Here is a 24,148-nt window from a genome sequence, read left to right on the forward strand (position 1 = left end):
AAGATTCCACTTACTTAAGAGTGACAGCGAGCACAAGTAGGATGAGGGGCAGAGGAAGAGGGAGAAGTGGGCTCCCAGATGAGCAGGGAACGGGGATCATGACCTGAGCTGAGAACAGACTGAGCCCCCGAGGTGCCCCTCTAGGAAGCAGTATTTTTACAAATAAGCAATGCAAAAAGGTCACCACAGAATGGTTTTTATTAGAAGTGTGATAGAACAGTCGGAGAGAAAAATACCCTTTCAAAACACACCATGTGTTGTGACCTACCTGCTATTTGTGGGTAGGAAGCGAGTTCAACCACAGGCGGATGGCAGTGCTTTTGGCCACTCAAGGCGGCCTAAGAGTTAGTCTTGCAAATTCTGAAGTACAAAATAGTGTGACGATCCCAGCTGGTAAGGTCTCGCTCAAACATTTCTCAGCAGGCCAGGTCTAGGGAAGCTATCACTTTTCTCAATGAACCGTATCCACAGAACTGATGAAGTGATCAGAGTCAAGAAACAAATGCTATGCTTTGACACCTACACGGTTCAGAACAGCTCATTACACAAAACAGAAAGCCAATGTGGGGTGTTTTTTTTTATTGTTTTATTTGGGAAAAGTGCTTCTTACAAAAGGGCAGCTGCAAAATACAGAGACCTCTGCAACAATTACTTGTTTTTTCTTAAGAGTGAAAGAATGGGTGGGATCCAAGGAATGAGTCAAAGCAGTAGATGGGACAAATGAGGAGCATCTCCAAGTTATTTTAGGAACTAGATAGAGCGACAAAACTCAAAGCTAAAGTTTCCAATCTTCTAACAACTTAACTTTAGCTCGTCTCGTGGATTACCACCCCCGGCCCCCTTCAGTGGAAAAGCATGACTTACTCCTGCCAACCAATAACCCCACTACAAGAAACACCTTCAACTAAGTTCTGAATCACATCTGTCTACCTGCAAAGCTCAGGGATGGAATGAGGCAAATACCCACAAAAACAAACACAAAAACCTGACAACAAAACCTCAAATGAGGACAAACATTTGTCCCAAAGTGCCTGGCCTGGAGAGGCTGGGAGACCCTAAAATATTAAATACAACTCTGTATCCGAGCCCTGGTTTGTGTTACTGAATGGGACCAGCAGACAGGCGACCCCTGTGGCTAGGCTAAGCCCATTACTATTTATATAGACAGAGCTAGCACCGCTCTACCGACAGCTACCGATATCCTGCTTTGTCCTTCACATCTATGTGCCATACGAGGCTGAAACCACTAAACCAAAGTTTTTCCACTAAGGCTAAGAACACAGCATCTATGCAGGGATGAGAAGCTTTTCACAGTCTCACACACACCAAGTCCATCAGCCCCCGGGAGTCCGCTCCCAGCTCGGCCGTTCGCGCAGGCCACTGCATCTGTTGTACGTGTTCCTTCTCAACTTCCCTGTCGTGCTCAACACAGTAAAAATCTCAACACATTCGCACCTGGTTCTGGTTACCCAGTAGTAGGACTTGTGCGCAATTCAACGAGACCAAAACCATAGAACAGGTGCACAGTGGGAGTTATGGGGTAGGGAACAGATTTAAAAACACAGATGTGCAGATTTCACCAGAAACCTTGGGTATCCACCTCGTAAGTCTGTGGCAGGCTACGTGCCACAGTGCAGATCCGTCACCCATCCCGTCTATTCTTGTACCCCAAAGCAGGGCAAATACTGTTCTTGAACCTGGGATCCTCTAAGTGTGGAGAGTCCATCAACGCTACCCTAGAACGGTGTCAATCTGGTGGAAAACAGATGACGCAACATACCTATGCTAACTGTCTGACAGTTAAATTCATGTTACAAAAAAACTAGCTTTAAGGTTTATTTTTGTAACTTTTTTAACAGAAAACAACACACTCCTTGGGGCAAGGTGAGGGATCGAGACAGGCCCTGGGTAAGGAGGATCACGACAGCACCTGGAGTTGATAGGCCTGCCTAGGAGAGAAGCTCGGGCACTGCCACACCACCAGAGGGCACAGCTACTGTCTGAGGCTCAGCAGACCAGTTCACCGGCCACGTCAAGCTGCTATAGATCCAAGTCATAAAAATCTTCCAGCTCATCATGAAACAAGTCCCACTCGTCTTCAGAGTCTGTCAGGTCGTCGTCCCCACCTGCAGCCAAAAGCATAAGCAACATCTCGCCCAGCTCAAAGGTGACAACCTCCTCTTCTTCGTTGTCAAAGGGGTTGCTGTTCTCTCTTTCCTCAATGAGCTCCCAGAAGTGGTTCCTTCGTTGGGCCTGTAAGAAACAAGGCCATGATAGGGATGGCACTGTCCAGTAGCATCTTCTATTCTGTTGTTTCTAAGGCAAAACATCCAGCACACCAGAGGGCATGACGAACCAGACTTCTTATTTAGGGTTGACTTTACCAATTCCTCCCCTCTGGTTACTTGAGGCAAACCGCTTACTCTAGACCTTTAAGAGCTAGCTTTTCCTCACCTATCCCTCCCAGTTTCCTGAGGTTGCCGTTCTTTCATCTGCCAGTCTCACTCCCAGACCTGAGTGTTAATCTCCTTCCCCTACCCCAATCTGTGTGGGACTCAACTGATAGCGTGGTATTTCCCCTCCTTTAAAAAAACAGCGAGAGTTACCCGGTATCTGCTTGATGTTCCCACTTTCTGTCTCTGTGGCTCCTCTCTACGGCCATCAGGGTACGCATGCTTGTAAAAACAGTTCCCTCCAAATGGGCAGCTCCCACGTCCTTCATCAAAATACCTGCACGCCTTGTTGCTGGAAAGGAAAATATCGCAACCCTTATTCACAGCGGATTTCAGGTCTGTATTTGACTATCATCCGGTATTTCTTTAAACAGGTAGTGATAGAACCAGCATGTCTGCTTCCAGCCCTCCCCAAGGTGTGTTCTAAAACATGTGTGCACTAATGCATGAAGCACTGACTACAGCAAGATACTCTGGTTCAAGTCTGTGCTGTTCGTAACAGCTCCAGTCCCGCAGATCCAGCAGAGAGAGAAATCTTCTAGGAAGCCCACACACAAGCACACAGGACAACTGTAACACGGACTCAGAATGAGGCCGGAACCCACTCACGGGGCTTCAGCTATCAGAGCAGACTTCGTTATAACCCAGTCCCTGGGCGTGCACCCCAAGGACTGCGTTATAGCAAGGTACACAACGGGTAAGTGTTATCAGGGGTGACAAAAAGGAACTGTACTGGGAAGGCAAAGAAAGGGTAGGAAGGAGGTAGGAGTATATAATGCAGCACTGTTCTTTTCAAAGTGAACCCAAGCGACGTTGGGATCTTAGCCTGAGAAAAGGCTGCAGTGCTCATACCTCATTGCTTCCTTGTATTTCTGAATGAGTTTCTGCTTCTCTTCTTTCTCCTCCACCCAGTACTCACTTGGAATGACAAAGTTAGATGTGATCCGGCATTCTGGGCAGGACCTGGGAAACAATGAACAGGCTGCAATGCACATCCCCCGTGACAGGCCCACTCTTCCTCAAGGACACACCCTGGTGCGTCACCTCCATACTTAAAAGACTTAACTGAAAGCCAAGTGGGCATTTCCTGAAAGGGTTCCACACACTGTCACACAACTGACCATTTCTTTTTGAGGCAAGACAAACTCCTTAAATCAACTCAATGGCTAGCCAGTTCACTCAAAAAAAGTAACTTCCATTTAAAAAAACAAAAAACGAAAAACAAAAACAGAAAAAAGAAAACAAAAGAAGACATTTCACACGGACTCCTTTTTCTTTCATTTAAATAAATTTATTTCTTGTAACTTTGCTCTGTTTAGATTATGTAGTTTTTGTTCAGTTATGAGAACAATCTTTAAAGGATGGTGGATTATTGGCTAGCTTAATGGATGAATAGGAAAGTGGAAAATGTAAAACGTCAGGAAACATACATTCAGAGCTAGGTAAGTTTCTTCACTGAGCCTAAACTGGCTAATCCATTAAACACAGTCTCCTCAGAAAAAGCACGAAGATTCTACTAACTGATACACAGGGTTTCCTCATTCAAATAAAAGATCTACCAACTAACCTAGAAGCTAGCTGAAATACAAAGAAGAAATTCCAATTAGAACACCCCCGTTTCAAGATAAAATGCATGCATTTAAATGCGGTCCATCTGGTTGAAAGTTGGCACAAGATACTAAATTCTTCCCCAAAATAGAAAGCACAAACGAAGATTGGGGAGGAGTCTCACTTTATGATCTTGCTCTCAAATTGCTTAGCACTCCTCCACTTGCGAATACACTTGAGACAGTAAGTGTGGTTGCAGTTGGAGAGAATCCCAAAGCGGCGCTCGCTGGGGTTGGCTTTTTCATAGACCACCTCCATGCAGATGCCACACACCATGTCCTTACTGCGCTGGACAGCAAATGAGAGCTCCATGTCCTTCTCATGGGCCTCAATGCAAGACTAGAAAAAGTGGAGAGAGAAGAAGTGTAATCAAGTCACTGAATAATGAAAAGACTTCAACTTGACAGTTAATGACTCAGTTCAAATAATAGTCAACTGAAAAGATGTCCCCAACTGACTCGAAAAGCGGCTTTGTTCAAATACAGGTGGACACATTCTACATATTTACATCCATCACTAGAGTCAAACTAAGAACTCAACTTCAGAAACTGGGGGGAAAAAAGTATCACCCAATCTTCGCTACCCTCCATGTTACAATCCATGTTAAGACAGTTTTTCATTCTAAGCTTGATCTTCTGGTTTCTAAATGGAAAATGTAATTAAGATTAAGGTCTTAATTTACATGTCATGAAGTGAGGGTGAAGGAAGCTAACATTTATTAGGCGACAATTAGGTGCTTAAGCACCTAATTTTCACATTAAAAAAAACAGCTTTGAGGGCGCCTAGGTGGCTCAGATGGTTAAGCAGCTCCGGTCATGATCCCAGGGTCCTGGGATCGAGTCTCACATCAGGTTCCCTGCTAGGCGGGGAGCCTGCTTCTCCCTCTGCCTCTGCCTCTCTCTGTCTCTGACTCTCATGAATAAATAAAACAAAAAAAATAAAGTAAAATAAAAATTAAAAAACAGCTTTGAGATAGATACTTCACATACCATAGGATTCATTCATTTAAAGGATACAATTAAATGGTCTTTGTAGATGCAAAGTCATGCAACCATCAAACCAGTCTGTACTGGAATGTGTTCACTACCCCAAGAACCACCCCATACTCACAGCAAGGAAATCACTTCCCCGGAAACCGACCCGACCCTTCCCCCACTTCACTGTCAACTACTAATCTGTGGCTGTTCTTATTCAGGGCATTTCATATTAAGTGTGTCCTTTTGTGACAGGTTTTGTTCACTTAGCACATTTCCAAAGTTATCTATACTGAAGGTATCAGTATTTTATTTCTTTTTATTGCTGAGTAATATTCCATCACAGGGACAGACCGCTATTTATCCATTCATCAGGTGATGGACATTTTGGTTGTTTCCACTTTGGGGCTATTAACAATTATGGGGGCACCTTGCCCACACAGAAGATCATGTAACCCTTGATCTCGGGGTTGTGGGTCTAAACCCAATGTTGGGTATAGAGATTACTTAAACTTTTTAAAAAGAGGTGGGCACTTGTGTGGCTTGGTGGGTTTTGGCTGAGGTTCTGGTCTCAGGGTTCTGAAATTGAGTTACCATGTCTGACACTGCACTTAGCAGGGAGTCTGCTTAAGATCCTTTCTCCCGGGCGCCTGGGTGGCTCAGTTGGTTAAGCGACTGCCTTCGGCTCAGGTCATGATCCTGGAGTCCCGGGATCGAGTCCCGCATCGGGCTCCCTGCTCGGCAGGAAGTCTGCTTCTCCCTCTGACCCTCCCCCCTCTCATGTGCTCTATGTCTCTCTCATTCTCTCTGTCTCAAATAAATAAATAAAATCTTTTAAAAAAAAAGATCCTTTCTTCCCCCCCCTCCTCTCTCAAATCTGTAAAAAGAGGGGCGTACTGGCTCAGTCAGTGAAGTGTGCAGCTCTTGATCTCGTAATTGTGGGTTCAAGCCCGACACTGGGCATCAAGTCTACGTAAAAGTGAGGCTGACGGACATTATATATATACACACATACTTTTTAGATTTAGAACACATTAATTTTAAGGAATAGAAAAAAAGCAAAGTCACCCATAATTACACATAACTACAGTATTTTAATAACATTTTTTATTTTCTGAAAGTTCTTTTTAAACAATCCTAAAAGACACTACTAAAAGGGGGGTGGGGGGGAAGGAAACAAATAGCACTGCTGCCAATACCCAATATATAGCTGAAAGAAGGATTTAACTTGCCCCAATTCACACAGCCAGCATGTCGTGAAGGTAGGATTCAATCATGTCTCTTATACTATGGCTTTACCCAACAACCAATTAATTTTTTTAAATATGATAATGGTTAGAAGCAGAATTTGTTGCTCCAATAAATATAAAGTTTGTAAAACAATGTCTTCAACAAAAACTTACATTGCAATTGGGCTTAAAAACCATAGTCTGGGGGGTGCCTGAGTGGCTCAATGGGTTAGTGGTCTGCCTTCGGCTCAGGTCATGATACAGGTCCTTGTTGCTCAGCAGGGAGCCTGCCCTCTCTCTCCTGCTCCTATTCTCACTTGCGAGAACCGTAGTCTGAAATCCTCATCCACCGTGATTGGGAATGTAAAATGGTGTACCCACTGTGCAAAAAGTCTGGCATTGCTCAAAGTGTTAAGCATCAAGTTACCAGATGACCCAGCAACTCTACTCTCTAAGGTAACTTAAAACATGCCCACAAAAACTTACATATGAATGCTCATGGCATTATTCCCAATAGCGAGTGGGTGAAACAATCCTAAAGTCCTTCAATTGACGAAACGGAAAAACAAAATGTGGTATAGCTATACAGTGCATTATTATTCAGCCAGAAAAAGGAATGAAGTGCTGATACACACCACAACACAAATAAACCTTGAAAACATTATGCTAATGTTTAAGACAGTCACAAAGGCTACATAGGATTCCATTCATATGTGATCTCCACAACAGGCCAGTCCAGCCATTAGTAGATTAGTTGTTGCCAGGGAACTGCAGGGAAGGGCAGAACAAACAGTAATGGAGCTAAGGGGCATGAAGTTTTTCAGGGGAACTGTGGTAATGGCTGCACAAGCATGTTAATGTATTAAATACCAATGAGATGTGCGTCTTTGAAGAAATCTCGCATGCATTAACGGACTACTTCCCTGAAGACTTACTTTTATATGCTGCGATCTCTGGGCAGCATCCGTCGGATGGAGGACCTGCAGCCCACACATGTCGCAGGAGTCGCCGTGGAGATACACACAGTTCTCCCCGTACCGGCATTCTCCGACCGTAGCATAGGGACAAAGCTGCTGCTTGGTTTCTGCTGCCGTTTGCTCTTTCTCCAATTCCTCCTTGGTCACTGAGCCCTGCGGGGATGCTTCAGTGCAGGAAGGGGCAGCTGAAAACATTTAAGAGGGTAGTAAAGGTCCAAAATGGGTAAAGCAGATAATATGAACCAAGGTAACTGAGAACCTAACTGAACAGAAAACACATGAGAAGAACTTCAATTAAATTCCGAAATCTATTAACTAATCCCTTCACTCGAGAGATCAATTTTCTAATGCTGCTTGTTTAAAAAAAAAAAAAAAAAACCCCACTTCTACGTACTTCTTGTGCGATTGCACTGATTAAAGATGCTTCGGTTTTTCAAAACATTCTAAATTCACTGGGATTCAAAAAGTTTCTTTCACTCCATCGGTTATATCCAATTTAGAGTATTAACTCAGGCTAAGTGTGAAGAGTGGAAGCAGGAAGGTTGCGAAAGCCTGCTAACTGGTGAGCTATGGCCTAGCACCCTAAGTTGTTTTTAGTCTTCAAAATACTCACTACGGCCACAGTAGGGCTGCCCAGGAACAAACTCAATGGCATTCACCCAGTCTTCTGAACCTGCTCCTACAGTTGCAAAGTTTGAATTTCTTGACTCGGCTTCGCCCGTATTCATTTCAACAACTGGTCCAATGCCTGATGAGAGACTTGAGGAAGCAGCAAGGGATGATTTCGCAGTTAGATCTGCAGCAGTCACTTCGTCCTGTTTCAAAGGCTTGCTATGTTCATATCTAAAAAAAAATTCAAAGTCAGCAGTCACTGTCTCGCCAGCAGCCCCAATTAGGGTATGAATTCCCTGAACCTGTCCTTGGGTTGTTTTCAAAATCTCTTACCTATGAATCACCCAGGAAATTGTTAAAAGGCAAATCTGGAATCTAAGTCTGGGGCAGAGCCCATGATTCTGCATGTCTATCAAGCCCGCACAGGGTATTACTGCTGGTCCAAGCACTCTTTGAGTAGCAAGGTCACAGACCAGGGGTCAGGAAACTTAGAGCCTTCAACCAGGTTTGGCCTAGAGGTCATGTTTGCCCACCCCTGCAGATGACCATCTATCATCCCTCAAACTCCACTCGAATCTGGAGTCTCACGGTTCCCATGGCAACTCTGCTAAAGAGACTGCACCGGAAGATTGATCAAAGCAAGGCGGACCCTCAAACTCAAGTAGAAAACATAGAACATTTTACCACGTATGTTAAAGTGTTCACAATATTAAACAGGAGACTTACTTAATAATATACAACATGTATTCTTTTCCTACATTGAGTCATTGACCTGATAACTTTTCAAATTTTTACTCTATACCTTTTCATTCCTTTTCATTTGTAAATTATTAAAACACATCAACTATTCCCTTCAAGAACCAACTTCCAGCCCAACAAAATCCCCACAATTGAGACATTCAGACACAATAAATTAATGATACGTAGTAAGTCTGAATTGGCATAACTCACAGTACACGTTATCTAGCAGGTCTTGCAAACTAATCGGGCCATCCTAACCATGGGCCACCTGTGTTACTGGTGTGTGTATTTCCATCTAAAATAAACATAAAGGCTAACTACATACACACCATCCCTTAGCTTACTGTGAACATTTGCTTGTATTTACCATTGTATTCTATCATCTCAAACCTTCATATTCCCACTCTTAAGCTTTAGGGAACCTACTTTCCCTTGCCTTCCTTCCAAGTACCTGCTGTCAGCTATAAAACCCGATGTGTTTTATTCCAGACTGGAATCCTAAATCCTCCAAGCCGAGAGCAGAAACCACTGGGAGTATGCACCTGCACCACACCTCACTTCATTGTCAAAAAATTGTCAAGTAGTGTTCTAATGTGACTCTAAGCTGCTCTGTATGACAGGAACCAATGGCCACACAGCTCTTTATACTTCAATGTACAACCAGTTTGTTGGTCCCAGCACTAGCCATATTTTCAAGTATTCAAGTAGCACAGGTAGCTCATAGTTACCATATTAGACAGCATTTTTTAATAGATTTTACTGGAGAGAGAGCATGAGCAGTGGGGAGGGACAAAGGAGAGGGAGAAGGAGACTCCCCGCTGGACCTGAGCCAAAGACAAACACTTAACCGACTCAACTAAGCCACCTGGGCACCCAAACAGTTCAATTTTTTGAGCAACATCTACTAATAAACACATGCCATGCATTAAGGACCGTATCATCTGGGGCGCCTAGGTGTCTCAGTCAGTTAAATGAAGTAATGATCTTGGGGGTCGTGAGACAGCCCCACCTTGGGCTCCAGGCTGGGTGTGGAGCCTGATTCTTCTCTCCCTCTCCCTGACCCCCAAGGCTTGCTCTCAAAATAAATAAATCTTTAAAAAAAAAAAAAAACTACTGAGGGGTTAAATTTAGTGAATAAAGCCGGGTCCTTGAATACAAATGATAATCTATTGAGTATTAACTTTTAGGGATGCTTGGGTGGCTGAGTCGGTTAAGCATCTGCCTGCATCTGACTTCTGCTCCTTGCTCAGCAGGGAGCCTGCTTCTCCCTCTGCCTCCTGTTCCCTCGTTTGTGCTTCCTAAGAAAAAAAATGAGTATTAACTTTTAAAATCAAATCTGCCTATTTAGCCAAAATTAATCCTTTACTGCAGAATAGATCTATAAAAATGATTCTGAAGTGAAGATTTGTCCATAGGTACTAGGAAAGAAAGTCCAAATAAGAAAAAAAAAAACCTAAAAAAGCAAGAAAGATGCAAGACGCATTTTGAAAGGTGCTTACTAAGGGCACCTGGGTGGCTCAGTCATCATGATCCCAGGTTCCTGGGACTGAGCCCTGCATCAGGCTCTCCACTCAGCAGGGAGCCTTCTCCCTCTCCCTGCCACTCTGTCAACTTGTGTGTGCTCTCTCTCTCAAATATAAAAGTAAAAAAACAAACAACCAAAAGGTGCTTACTAAGAAATATGGTTCACTGAAGCATGGACCTTAAGAACAGGGATCAATCCAGCCTATGACCCTCAGGCCGAGCCCAGAGCTAAAAATGGTTTTGATACTGAGCAAGCCAGCCAGGCTCCCCATTGACAAATAACTTCTTTTACAGGCCACAGGCCATTTATGTGGGCAATTTTAACTGTGTAATTCAGGAGACAGCAACGGACTTGTATTCTTGGTTTTGATATTTTTAAATGGTTGAAAAATGTACTCAAATTTCAGCGTCTCAGTAAGTTTCGTGGGAACACACCACATTCATTCGCTTATGTATAATCTACGGCTGCTATTGCCCTGAGAACAGTATGGCCTCCAAAGCCAAAATACATTTATTATCTGGCCCTGTACAAACGAAGCCTGCCAATTCCTACTTAAGAGGACTAACATCTACTGGATTCAGAGTCCATGATTGTGTTTGTAATGATTATTAAATTAATTCCTTAAGATTGATTAAAAGACCTATCACAGAATCCGTGATCCTTTTAATCAAAGTGTTAAGAAACAATACTGAGACAACACTGAAACAATCATTGGGCTTTTCTTTCACATCTTTGCAAATACTCTGGTATAGTATTAATTTCTATGTAAGGAAACTGAAATTTTTCTTCCATCTTTAAGCAAGATTAAGATAGATGCTTTCCCCTCTGGTTGGCTACTTCCTACCCCCAATCATTCCAAGGTCTGGTATCTGTCTTTAAAATTTTAACTTAGGGGGCACGGGGGTAGCTCAGTAGGTTTAGCGTCTGACTCTTGGTTTCAGCTCAGGTCATGGTCTCAGGGTTCCTAGGATCTCCTGGGAATCATGTCTGTGTCTCTCCTCCCTCTGCCCCTCTCCCCGCTTGCGTGCTCTCTTTCAAATAAATAAATCTTAAACACGTTAATTTGCGGGACTCAGTGGGTCCAGAGGGAAAGAGCCCTCCAAAGGAAACAAAATCTACGATAGCAATGGTTTTCAACCAAGGCAATACTCCCTCTTTCTCCACTGGGTGTTCATCAACAATGAGGGAGTTCTTATGGCATTAAGTGGGGGCAAAGGATGTTGAGAGGTCGTGCAATGTGTACAACACTTCTGAGTAATCAAGAACTGGCTTAAGTTAACAGTGCCACCTTCATGACGCAGGGACACAGTAACATTTGTGAACTGCTGGCATTAGGACATTGTCTTTCATCATAAACTATTACCTCTATGAGGCATTCAATATTTGAAATCCCTGGGCACTGGCCAATTTGTGTAAAAAGATCCCTATGCAGAAAGAGTGAAAAGTAGGTGTAAATCTTCCAGCCAGTCTGTCCCAATTGCCACAGAAGCTTCTTTCAGGCCAACTAGTAATAATAGGTTTCCCTAATTCCTTTCACTTCACCCTGAGAGCTCTAAACCTAGCTCAAATCAGATCACTGGCCAAAGAGGGAGCTGCATCTTTAAAGAAAAAAGCCAGTCATCAGGTGACTTGAAACTGCCTCCAGGTCAGGGCGTCGCCAAAACAGTGCACCCACCTCACTCCCTGGCCTCGACCTCCATCCCTCAGTCTCCCACAAGGAAGTCGACTGATTACAGGGTTAGATTGAGGATGGGCTTCCATACTTATTCCCAAGGAGAATATGAAATGCCTAAATGCCATTTAGGGCTGGGGAAGTTACCTGAAAAATAAGCTGATTAACACATACAGCCTCAGCCTTAGCTTCGATTTCTTCAATTTAACCTTTTTTTCACTCTCCCCACCTATATGGTCCAATCTGATGAGTCCCTCTTCTGAAGCAACAGCTGATCTGTTTACCAGCTGTACTTTCCCTCCTCCTATCACACGGCATACTCTCCACTTCTCTCTGCTGGACACCCTAGTTTCCCCTCCCACTCCTGACATTTGTTTCTTCTCTCCCAGGACGGAGTGTACAAGACTCTCGGCTGATTGTTTAGGCAATCAGGCTCCCCTACAATTAAGCTGGCCTAGAAAACCTGCAGAGACCATCCTACTACAAAGAATCACTCCTTTATATATTAGTAGGATGGAGTTCTACCAACCCCCCCCCCTTTCATACTGTGACAATAAGCCTGGCGGTTTGGGTTTGGGGGGGGGGGTCCATTTTTCCCCTTTCCAGTAATACTGCAATGAAAAAAAATTAGCAGAGAGCAAAAGGACTCAGGTATCAGAGTTTCCATTTCTGAGCTCTTACAGTCACATGAAAAAAAATCTATTTTTCTCTATCCTTACTAGATTTCCTAGTAAAATGTGGGATAACTGCACATTAATATCCCACCCATCAATAATTTCCTAGCCTTTTGAATTCTAAGCATATGATCGTAGTAGAATGCTAAAACTGGCTGACATTCCCCAAATGTCTTACCTAATATGATGGTTTATGGTTAAAGTATGTCCAGAACTCTTTGACACGCCACCCTTCAAAAGGTGGGCCCAATCTCTCTCCCCTTGAACACTTCAACATGGGCTGGATTTAGTGACTTGCTTGTAATGCAGAGTATAGCGGAAGTGAGTGCAGGACTTCTGAGACTAGGACATAAAAGGCATTGTGGATGGGTCCTTGCTGGCTCTCTTGAATCACTTGCTCTGGGGAAAGATAGCAACCAAGTAGGACACTAAAGCAGCCCTAAGGAGAGGTCCAGCTGGTAAAAAACTAAGGTCTCTCGGCATCTTAGAAGTGATCCTCCAAGCCCCCGGGCAGAGGTCAGATAATGGCGGCCCTGCCCAAATTCCTGACGGCAGTCTCTAGAATCTCACAGCTAGACCACCCAAGTGAGACCCCCAGAAACTGGGAGATGTTTATCATTTCTAAGCTGCTAAATCTCAGGGTAATTTGTTCAACATCAACAGGTAACTATTTTTTATTGGTTTTATTTATTTGACAGAAAGAGAACAAGCAGGGGGAAGGACAGAGGAGGAAGCAGCAGGCTCCCCGCTGAGCAGAGAGCCCAATGAGGGGCTCGATCCCAGGACCCTGGGATCATGACCTAATCAAGGCAGCTACTTACCCGACTGAGCCACCCAGGCCACTCCAATCAACAGGTAACTAAAACATCTTTTCTAACTTGGGAAGATTAATAAAACCTCCACCTATTTCTTTTTTTTTAGATTTTATTTGAGAGAGCGAGACAGAGAGAGCACATGAGAGGGGGGAGGGTTGGGAGGGTCAGAGGGAGAAGCAGACTTCCTGCTGAGCAGGGAGCCCAATGCGGGACTCGATCCCAGGACTCCAGGATCATGACCTGAGCCGAAGGCAGTCGCTTAACCGACTGAGCCACCCAGGCGCCCAACCTCCACCTATTTCTAAGCACAAGCCACTGCTGCTGAATCGCAATGTAACAGGATTATGGTACCAATTCAATTAATAATGATAAGAGATTAAAGAATGAATCCCTCTTGGTTCTTAACATTCTGATGGTTACTAGACACATTCCTGAGTATTCCCTCTAAATCTAAGCTTAGATTAGTTTTGCAAGCTGAAGGGTTTCAGGAAAGTTGACACTGAATGATAAGCAATGATAAGCTCTCGTTAAGTAGTAACACTATTCCAAATGCCTACGATGCCATTTTCTCTCCTAATTCATTATTAAGAGATATGCACATCACTTATAGTCTTAAAAAGGAAATACGATATACAAATACTTTCTCCACACCTTATCCCTAGGTTTGCAGAAGGAGCTCCTCAGGAATTACTACATTACAAACTCATTTTTTTTGAAAAAAATGTATTAATACATGCCCTCCAAGTTAAGAGATTTAAAGTGTACTAACACTAAGGAATACTTTTCAAAGCATTTATCTATTTATAAAGCTATTGGCATTATGTATTTTACTCACTTTTTCTCAACCTCTCAGCAAAACTGATCTGTGTGTTCTGAAACAAGTCTTACCTGCAGCGGTCTCCGTAAATGCAGTATCCTCGCTGAAAATACTTGCACACTACACCGTAAGGACTGTCAGAGAGGTCATGGGAGTAGCGGCAGTTATCTCCTTCCTTACAAACGCCGTGCATGAAATACCTGTGAGAAGAACGAACCACAAAGTTCAAGGTAGTCCGAAGAGAATTCATGACCAATGGACACCACCAGTAACACACTAGAGAGTTCCATATAGTAGTGATATCCTAGTGCTGTATGGTAATATACCCAATATATCCTATTCTACACAAACACGTGAAATGAACACAACAGCAAGCAGAAATAAGACCGTATGAGGAGATTATCCGTTATGGTACCACACGAAGACTACCTATACATATGTGCACCAATTTAAATTTCAACTCTGAGGTGCTCATTAATCTGGTCTCTGCAGTTTGACCACAGTTCTCATTTCACAGTCCTAGGGAGGTAGTAACTTTAGCTATAATGGCAGCTCTACCTGTAAAAAAGATAAAGCAAGAAACAATGTAGACCAGAATGGGTCAGACTACTCTATGTTTCACTACTTCATGAAACCATTTTAGGGGTGCCTGGGTGGCTCAGTCAGTTAAGGGTCTGCCTTATCGGCTCATGTCATCATGATCTCAGGGTCCTGGGATTGGACCCCGCGTTGGGCTCCCTGTTTTGCAGGGAGCCTGCTTCTCCCTCTGCCTCTGCCCCCGATTCTTGCTTGCGCTCTCTTGTGCTCTCTATATAGTGCTCCCTCAAAGGTTTTAAAAAGATTTTATTTATTCATCTGACAGACACAGAGAGGGGGAACACAAGCAGGGGGAGTGGGACATGTCGAGAAGCAGGCTTCCCGACAGAGCAGGGAGCCCAATGCGGGGCTCAATCCCAGGACCCTGGGATCATGACCTGAGCCGAAGGGGGATGCTTAACAACTGAGCCACCCAGGATCCCCAATAAAAAATTTTTTTAAAGATTACTTGACAGAGACACAGAGGGAACAAGTGGGGAGAGTAGGAGAGGGAGAAGCAGCCTCCCTGACCTGAACCAAAGGCAGACGCTTAACTGTCTGAGCCACTCAGGTACCCCTAAATAAAATCTTAAAAAAGAAACCATTTTAATGCTTGAAAAGCCACGTGAAGGGTACCTGAATGGCTCAGCTGCTTAAGCAACTCGATCTCAGCTTAGGTCTCCATCTCAGGGTTCTGAGTGCAAGCCCCACGCTGGACTCCAAACTGGGCATGGAATCTGCTTGTAACTTCATGTAAAATCCACATGTGAAAATATAACCAAATTTGCTGCACACACAGAGGCCAAGAGAAATCACCTTATGTTCTTTGGTTAGCAGATTATTGCTCCTCAGCCTTAAAGTATTACATGTGTACCTAACTAGCAGTTTCTGCAGTTTCCTTAACACCAAGTATCAGAGTATGCCTTAGTAGGACCTGGAATAGCACCATCAGCATCATCTGGGAATTTGCTAGAAATAAATACCTCATACCTACTAAAATCAGAAAGTGGGGATGGAGGGGGATGAGTAGAGCAAGCAGCATCTACAGTTCTCTAGGTTAGAAGTGATAGTCATTTTTTGATCACGTAAAGCAGAACCACCACCACCATCCTCCATCTTCCCATCACTGACTTCTGTCAGGGTTCTTTTCTCCCCCCCTGCCCCATTTTTTTTTTTTTAAAGTAAATTCTACGTCCAACGTGGGGCTTGAACCCACAACCAGAGATCAAGAACCACATGCTCTAGTAGTGACTGAGCCAGCCAGGCAGGGCACCCCAAGTATTTTTTTTTTCTTTGCTCCTTTATTGGTATCAGTCTCTTGAGCAGAGAGAGCAATGAAGGTTTATTTTTGGCAGGCCACAACTCCCCAAACAGGCACAGAAGGAAAAAGTACGTATTTCCTTAGTGTGGCTGACAACATCACTATATCCAAGAGTGTCACAGTTATCTAGAATGAGTGTATACTCCACTTGCCCACTTATCTCTGAGTATGTACAAAATATCCATATTTACCTAAGGAAACTGGAAGGCAGCTGCCCAAAACTGAAATGTGAAAGGTTCTATTCAAAGAGTACCTGTAAGGGAAAACTTCTGCATGACAGTACATCACTTTAAAAGACTAACATGTTGGTGGAAATAATTAAAATGACCAATATCCTAAAGTGCCCTGGAGTTGTAGTCTGTTAACAAAATCTAAGAATATACTAGGAAGTGATAATTTAACTATAGTTGACCTAATTTCAACGGTTATTTTAAGTTTACCATAATGTAACTCAGGCAACTTTGAGTTAAACCACCTGTTTTTCAATAGGTAATTTGGGGGGAGCCTGGGTGGCTCGTCGCTTAAGCGTCTCACTTGCTCAGGTCTGATCCTGGGATCAAGGCTTACAATGGGCTCCCCACTCAATGGGGAGTCTACTTGTCCTTCTCCCTCTGCTCCTCCCCCTGCTTGTGCTCTTTCTACGTCTTAAAAAAAAAAACCTCATTTGACTGCATAAATGAAAACATCAGACACCCCCTAACTATACAAGCCAATGAGAATTACATTGTAGGGGAGCCTGGGTGGCTCAGTCGTTAAGCATCCGCTTTCGGCTCAGGTCACGATCCCAGGGTCCTGGGAATGAGCCCCGCATCAGGCTCCCTGCTCGGCGGGAAGGCTCCTTCTCCCTCTCTCACTCCCCGTGCTTGTGGTTCCCTCTCTCGCGGTCTCTCCCGTCAAATAAAATCTTTAAAAAAATTACATTGTAATCACCACAGCAGTAAAATATTGCTTCAAAGTACATAGAAAAGTATCCAGGGGTACCTGGGTGACTCGGTTAAGGTGTCTGCCTTCAGCTCAGGACATGATCCCTGAGACCCAGGATTGAGCCCCCTTTCCAGCTCCCTGCACAATGGGGAGTCTGCTTCTCCCTCTGCCCCTCACCCTGTGCTTTCTCACACTCAAGTAAATAAGGATAATCTTTAAAGAAAAAAAAAGTATCCAGTTGGCAATAGGTTATCCTTTTGAAACAGTAGCAGTGCTCAAACCCATAGTTTACGGTCTCATGCCCAGTGAGAACTGTTCCTGTTTAAACACAAGAAGGTGTCTATACCTTCAGTGCTTCTTTGGGATCATTTTAAGTCAGATACAGATATGGAGGGGGCGCCTTGGTGGCTCAGTCACTAAGCATCTGCCTTCGGCTCAGGTCATGATCCCGGCGTCCTGGGATTGAGTCCCACACAGGGCTCCCTGCTCAGTGGGGAGCCTCCTTCTCCTGCTCCCCCTGCTTGTGCATTCTGACAAAATCTTCAACAAAAAACTGGGGAGACTTAAATTCCAGCTTTGTCAATGAGAAGCTATGTGACTTTCAGCAGGTTTCAGCAATCTTTTAGATATAAGAATTTAAGTCAGTATCTGCATAGTCTGTGCTACGCATGTTCATTCAGATCTGTCCTTCCACATCTTTACTCTGCCCTGCCAGACTACATTTCTTCACTATATTGGTTTATGACCAGCCTGGCAAAGGAGGTACACAGAACAAATCAAGTTTAAGAGTAAGGCAGGGGGTGCCTGCATGACGCAGTCGTTAAGCGTCTGCCTTCAGCTCAGGTCATGATCCCAGGGTCCTGGGATCGAGCCCTGCATCAGGCTCCCTGCTCGGCGGGAAGCCTGCTTCTTCCTCTCCCACTCCACCTGCTTGTGTTCCCTGTCTCGCTGGGTCTGTCAAATAAAATCTTAAAAAAAAAAAATAAAAATAAAAGTAAGAGTAAGGCAAACGATTAAGGCAAGACACCTGTATGTCATGCTACAAGATTTTAGGTAACTGTAGTAATATAGCCAAAATACAAAGAAACTTTTCATATGCAGAAAGATACATCATGTATCTTAGCTGGTTCAACATGAAGCCGGAGAAGAATTACCCAGCAATGACATTATGTTCCTGAGGTCCAGAACTACCAACACAGAAGGAATTCAAGCAGACACAAAATCACCTGATACTTCAGAATCAACAAAAATGCTAGAACACAAGCCCTAATTAGTTACTGCCAAATACTAAACATAAATGGTTGTTTGGTATGTATGGTCTGGGTTTTCAGCTTATTTTTCTGGCCTTTTGTCCCTCAGTGATATGAACACTATTGGTATTTCCAGAATTAAATACAATTCTCACAGTGAAATCCCTCCTCACCAACCCATCTCTAAGAGATTATGATTGTGAAAAGTGTTATGCGTATCAGAAAGTAGAAAAAAAGGCAAACCTCTCCCAAGAAATTTCTCCCCAAAATGAAACCGAAGTTTTGTTTTTTGTTTTTTATTTTTTTTATATTTTTTTAAAGATTTTATTTATTTATTTATTTATTTATTTGACAGAGAGAGACACAGTGAGAGAGGGAACACAAGCAGGGGGAGTGGGAGAGGGAGAAGCAGGCCTCCCGCCGCGCAGGGAGCCCAATGCGGGGCTCGATCCCAGGACCCCGGGATCATGACCTGAGCCGAAGGCAGGCGCTTAACGACTGAGCCACCCAGGCGCCCGTTTTTTATTTTTTAAAGATTTTATTTATTTACTTGACAGAGAGACACACACAGCGAAGAGAGGAAACACAAGCAGGGGGAGTGGGAGAGGGATAAGCAGGTTTCCCGCAGAGCGGGCAGCCCAATGAGGGGCTCAATCCCAGGACCCTGGGGCCATGACCTGACTGAGCCACCCAGGCGCCCCTCGAAGTTTTATTTTTTAAATGCCACCACCAAGCCACCATCCAAATCTTGATGCCATTGCCCAGACTAAAGCTTCCTTTGGAGAAAAGGCTGGGCCATAGGACTTTTTAAAATGTTTTTATTTTAGAGAGAAGGATGGGGGGAGCGCAGAGGGAGAGGGAGAGAATCTCAAGGCAGACTCCCCACTGAGCTTGGATGGGTATGGGGTCCATCCCTCCACCGAGATGACCTCTGACCCTCATGACCTCTGACCCTTCCTCCGGCTCGTGCTCTCACTGCAATTGTCACTCCAGACAGTGTCCAGTTAAGACAAATATAATCGCCTAGCAATCTCCCTACTGCTGTACCTCTTGGAAACCTAAGAACATTTGCCAAAATACATTACAAAACACCCTAACAGGAGCTTCTGGGGTACAACAGACCCGAGCAATACCCTCAAAGTACCTCTAGGCATCATAACAACCTGCCTGTGGGTTGACAGAAGAAATTACAGAATGCTACCTAATTCAGCATTTACCACTTCATCAGCTATAGCATTTTTTAACTTTGATACTTAATCTGAGGAGTGCATGTACTATTTTTCAGACTAGACTGCAAATTCCTGGTGGCTGAGGACCATGGTTTACTCTGCTTTTTATCTCTTACAATACTTATACAAATAATAGTTACCTATTTAATAAAAACTGTTAAGTGACATGGCAAATGTCAGTAGCAAATTAATTCTTAATGAATGGGCTGGTAACTTTTTCAATGCCACCCCTTCAAAAAAGCCTATATGCTAGATAGTTTCCAAGTAATAAACTTCACTATGGATAGAGAATTTCTGGAATAATTTCCTTTATTTTTAAAAATCAAAATGAACACACTTGGTTTTGGGATATTATTTCAAATGCCAGAACAGTCATCTACCACTGTAGAATTCTCATAAAGCAGTGTCTAAATCCAAAATTATAGCTTGCAAGTTATGACTTTTAAGTATTTTAACCCTATACTCTCGAAGAAGCTAAAAGCAATAGCATATTTCATAATATTCCTCCAATAAAAAAATATGAAAAATGGCCTGGTGGGGGCAGCATTATACAGTTCCCTGGGAAGGTATAAGTTTTTCTTAAGCTGCAGACATCAAACACAATGAGGTAGAATTTTGAGAAATATAAATAGTAACCAGTACGAAAATTGAGCGATTTAAAAAATCTGTCCTCCAAATTACTACTTGGAGGATTATGACCTAAGTAAATAGCCTTTTTTTTAAAGATTGTATTTGACAGAGAGAGACCTAGAGCAGGAACACAAGCAGGGGGAGTGGGAGAGAGATGCAGGCTTCCCGCAGAGCAGAGAGCCTGATGTGGGGCTCGATCCCAGGACCCTGGGATCATGACCTGAGCCGAAGGCAGACGCTTAAGGACTGAGCCACCCAGGCGCCCCCTAAGTAAATAGCCTTAACTGCTAGATGGAAAGAAATAAGCAGAAACACTGAAGTGTATCACTTAGCTTAATTCTCCTCTAGGGAGATTTAGCAACACAATGAAAATACATTTTTGCATTCCCTTTAACATCTAGGGCATCGTCTCTTGTTGTAGGCACTAATACTTATTTAATGAATAACTGAATGAGGTAGTCCCCAAAAGATACTTAAGTACACATAAGGATAAACAAAATAGGGCCCCTGCTCAAGAAAGCTCAAGGTCCACAATAAATGAAGATCTCATATTCACTATCCAAAGAGAATTTTAAAATAGATGTTCATACCTAGAACTGAAAAATGTCAAATATTAAAATCAAAGATATACTAGCCCGTACTTTAAAAATTAAATACTAGCCCGTACTTTTTAAAAATTAAAACTTAAGAAAAAACTAGTACATCTAAGCATGTTATCTTTTACATAATGCCTTTCCAAAATATTAGATTACTGAGCTATGTAAATTTTTTAAAATACATATATAAAATCTATTGGTTCATGGGCAATGAATTCCCACCAGTCCAGGAACAATCTACAATATTGCATTTAACTCAAAGATCCTGAAGTCAAGCAAAGAGGAATGCTTAGTCTGGGTTTTCAGCTTATTTTTCTGGCCTTTTATCTGGCCTATTTAGTAAGCTATTCTGAATTCTGGTTATATACTGCTGAGGAACTAGAAAAGGGAAGTAAGAACAGAGCCAAGTGTCCAACAGAGAAGAAAGTGTAAAAGTGACAATGAATTCTGGGCACTGCTGTAAAGTTGGGTTCAAGTTACAGCTGCCAAGATAAAAAATGAGATAACTATGGTAATACCAGGTTGGTGATGGGTGTTAAAAGCTAGACTATATTGAGATTGGAAATGATAGGTTAAAATCAAGGCTTTGTATGGAGTTCCTGTTAAGAACTCATATTCAAGCAACATTATTTTCAGTATATAGAAGTAGATTGGCACTGCCGAGTGAAGGGCTAAAAACTCAGGTATATAAAGGTTACACTAGTTCTTTTTTTAAAGATCCAACTAGCACATATAAATCAACTGCAGCACTGTAGAAAAAAGAAATTGTAAATAGGGACTTCATAACTGTTTCATGAACAAGAATTTTGAAATTCTCATTCAAGATACTGCACTTGATTCCATTCTTACGATCTACAACGACTGGTAAAGAGAAGCGACCTAAAAGAGCTTTTATGCTTCTTCATCCCGCTACTGAAAATAAGCTCAAGTTTATTATTCATGCCTTACATGTATATAAAAACAGAGAACGCCATTTAGTATCACTGTTAATTAACACCAGGACAGTGAGTTCTGTATACTAAGAATCCTTACGTATTGCATGGAAATTATCCCACCCCCGGGTGAAAACCGGCATTCCAGTTGTATTTTTTCAACTGCTAGAAAAACGCTTCCAGTCGCTAATGATCACTTCTAAAAGAATCCAAGGTAACGTTCAATTAAATGCACTCATCCTGTATGTACAGCTCGATCAATTTTTACACGCGTACACACGTACCTATTACCGCCATCCACTAATTTTTCAAATACTTGCATCTATCGGACATACCAAACCCAAACAAAACCGCTCTCCTTCAGAAGTAAAATGCGTGTTATTTCAAGAGAACATTTTCACCGCGGGAGGGGAATGGACAGCTCGTGTGTAATTTAAGGCGGAGGAGACGACCTCAGCCGGCACTCGGTTCTAAGACAAAGCTCAGAACCGCCAACCTCGATAAACATACAAAGAAGAAATAACAAAAGCTACTTCTCGGGTGGGGCGGGGGCGGGGAGACGCGAGCAGACGTTACCAACGGATGACACGGTGCGAGGCCAGGCGGCCAGGCCGCCTCGTCCGGGCCCGCGGCCGCGCTCCCCAGCCCCGCAGGCGTGCAGGGAGGCCGGCTGCAGGCTACAACACGCACCCTTCCTTTCGAACCTGCGGAGCTGCACGCAGGGGCTGCAGATCCCGCGACAAAAAGGAGGACGAGTCTGCCCACCTTTCTCTCTACGCGGCGCGCCGCTCCGCCAGCGCGGGGAGGGCGGCGGGCGGTGCGGCGGCCCCGCAGCAGAGCCGCGCGCGCCCGGCACCGCGGCGGCCGGCGGGGGTTGACGCAGCGCGGGCGGGGAAGCCGCGGCGGCCAAACGCCGCTCTCCTCCCTCCTCCGCCCGCCCCCGGCAGCCCGCCCGCCCCTTCCTCTGCGCCCTCTCCGCGGCCTCGGCCCCCTCCCCGCGCCGGCGCCCGGCTGCGCAGCAGCGTCTCACCTGCAGGTGACCTGTTTAGTCCAGCCGCCGCCGCTGCCGTCGCTGCCGCCTCCCCCTCCCCCCGCCCCCGAGGACGGGGAGGTGACTGTGGGGATAGGGGTGGGGGAGGCCGCTGCCACCGCCGCCGCTGCCGCTCCTGCTCCTGATGTTGTGGCTGTTGTTCCGGGAGCTGCAGCCTCCGCCATTACTGTTTATCCCACACAGCAATAGCACCGGAACTTCCGGGATCACATAGTTCCGGTCCGGCTGCGGGAGAAGGCGGCGAGGCGAGGGGAGGGGAAGGAGACTGGGGCGCCGGCTCGCTCCTCTTGGCTTCGCGTAGGGTCTCCGAGCGCTCTAGCCGCTCGGACTGCGGGCTGGAGCCGCAGCGCCCGCGGCCCGCCCCTCGACCCCGGCGCCCAGCGTCCTGATTGGCGGATGAGACAGCCCCGCCTGCGGGGGCGGGGCAGGGGCGGGGCCCCGCGAGCTGGGCCCACCCCCACTGCTCCCCCCGCCCCCCGACACACACACTGGGCGGCACATCTAGGGAACTTTATATTATAAAGTCCTCATTTCAAGAGTGCTAACCCAGAGGAATACCTGCTAGCAGAGGCTGATACAGTGGAGGGCGGGGATTGAGGACCTGGGGTGCACTTTCCCATTTACTGACACTCTACCAACTGACCCGGTCAGCAGAGGGAACCGGGGATACAGACCTATTCTCTCTGAGCCCGTTTCCTCATCTCCAATGGGATGATGGGCGGCCCTCCCTCACAGGGTTGCTGTGAGGATTATAGGACATGCAATCACTGAGGTTAGTGCCTGGTACATATTAAACACTTAATGTTCTCTTATTCCTCCAATCAGGGTGTCTTCTCTAAACCCAGGAGACTAGCATGGTACCAAACAGGTTCTGGAGTCAGCTTGTCTCCCTCACCTCCCGGTTTCTCCCATTCCTGGCTATGTGCCTTTGAGCAAGCTAATTTACCTCTTAGTGATCCTGCTTTCTCGATCTGTAACAGTAAGGGTCTATGGAAAACACTGTTCTTTCACACAATACTGAACAGATAGTAACATAAGGTGTCTGAAATATCCCAGCTTACAGTCATTTGTAAAACAGAAAATTAAAATGTATATAATCCTATTTCCCTATTAATGTCCACTGTCCTCTGACATGCTGCCTATTCAATTCTGATTTTCCATAGGCAGTTTTTCTTCATAAGCCCTTGATTTGCTTTTCTTTAAGTCCACCTAAGAGTGAAAATCCTCCCCAGTGGCGATCAGACCAGGATGTACCTAACAGACACAAGTAAGGACAGTGACAAAGCCAACAGAAAACAGTGTTTCTCCCAAGGCCACGCGATGGCTGCAAAAAGACTAACAATCCCTTTTTTTCAGTAAGTTTTAAAAATTGTCTTCCCAGTCCCACTTCTTTGCTCCCTCCAACCTCCCCAAAGATCATTGAGATGCCCAGTTCCTAAACTTCCCTACCTCATGATGGTACCTAATCCGGGGCTGGTTCCTCTTCTGCTGGTCTCTCCCAAGCCAGCTTAGACCTTGTAAGGGGCCCCGCCCCTCCCTACT

At 44.5% G+C, this 24,148-nt stretch overlaps 1 protein-coding gene across 3 annotated transcripts; it reads right to left on the minus strand.

The window, feature by feature from the left end:
- Positions 1-572: 572 nt before the first annotated feature.
- MKRN1 (makorin ring finger protein 1) lies at positions 573-22,945 on the minus strand. 3 transcript variants are annotated; one of them, XM_035021223.1, is made up of 8 exons: positions 22,586-22,945; positions 14,169-14,297; positions 7,855-8,084; positions 7,200-7,426; positions 4,186-4,400; positions 3,306-3,416; positions 2,607-2,745; positions 573-2,253 (listed from the first exon to the last, which is right to left on the minus strand). In XM_035021223.1, the coding sequence occupies exons 1-8, from the start codon at positions 22,768-22,770 to the stop codon at positions 2,041-2,043; spliced, it is 1,449 nt and encodes a 482-aa protein (XP_034877114.1). In that variant the 5' UTR covers positions 22,771-22,945; the 3' UTR covers positions 573-2,040. The 3 variants fall into 3 exon arrangements, with proteins under 3 accessions (XP_034877114.1, XP_034877113.1, XP_034877115.1); XM_035021222.1 differs by having other exon boundaries at positions 573-2,316; XM_035021224.1 differs by lacking the exon at positions 22,586-22,945 and adding an exon at positions 22,321-22,363 and having other exon boundaries at positions 573-2,316.
- Between the last annotated feature and the right edge of the window lie 1,203 nt (positions 22,946-24,148).

Source organism: Mirounga leonina, unplaced genomic scaffold (assembly GCF_011800145.1).
Source record: "Mirounga leonina isolate KUSES-001 unplaced genomic scaffold, KU_Mleo_1.0 Mir_174, whole genome shotgun sequence".
Classification (NCBI taxonomy): Eukaryota; Metazoa; Chordata; class Mammalia; order Carnivora; family Phocidae; genus Mirounga; species Mirounga leonina.

Coding starts and splice junctions, on each gene's coding strand:
- MKRN1 (XM_035021222.1), bottom strand. CDS start 22,770: ATGGCGGAGGCTGCAGCTCCCGGAACAACAGCCACAACATCAGGAGCA. Junction 4,401..7,199: donor AGAGATCGCAGCATATAAAA/GTAAGTCTTCAG, acceptor CACTTTTTCTAG/TCTTGCATTGAGGCCCATGA. Junction 3,417..4,185: donor TTTGAGAGCAAGATCATAAA/GTGAGACTCCTC, acceptor ATTGTTTCCCAG/GTCCTGCCCAGAATGCCGGA.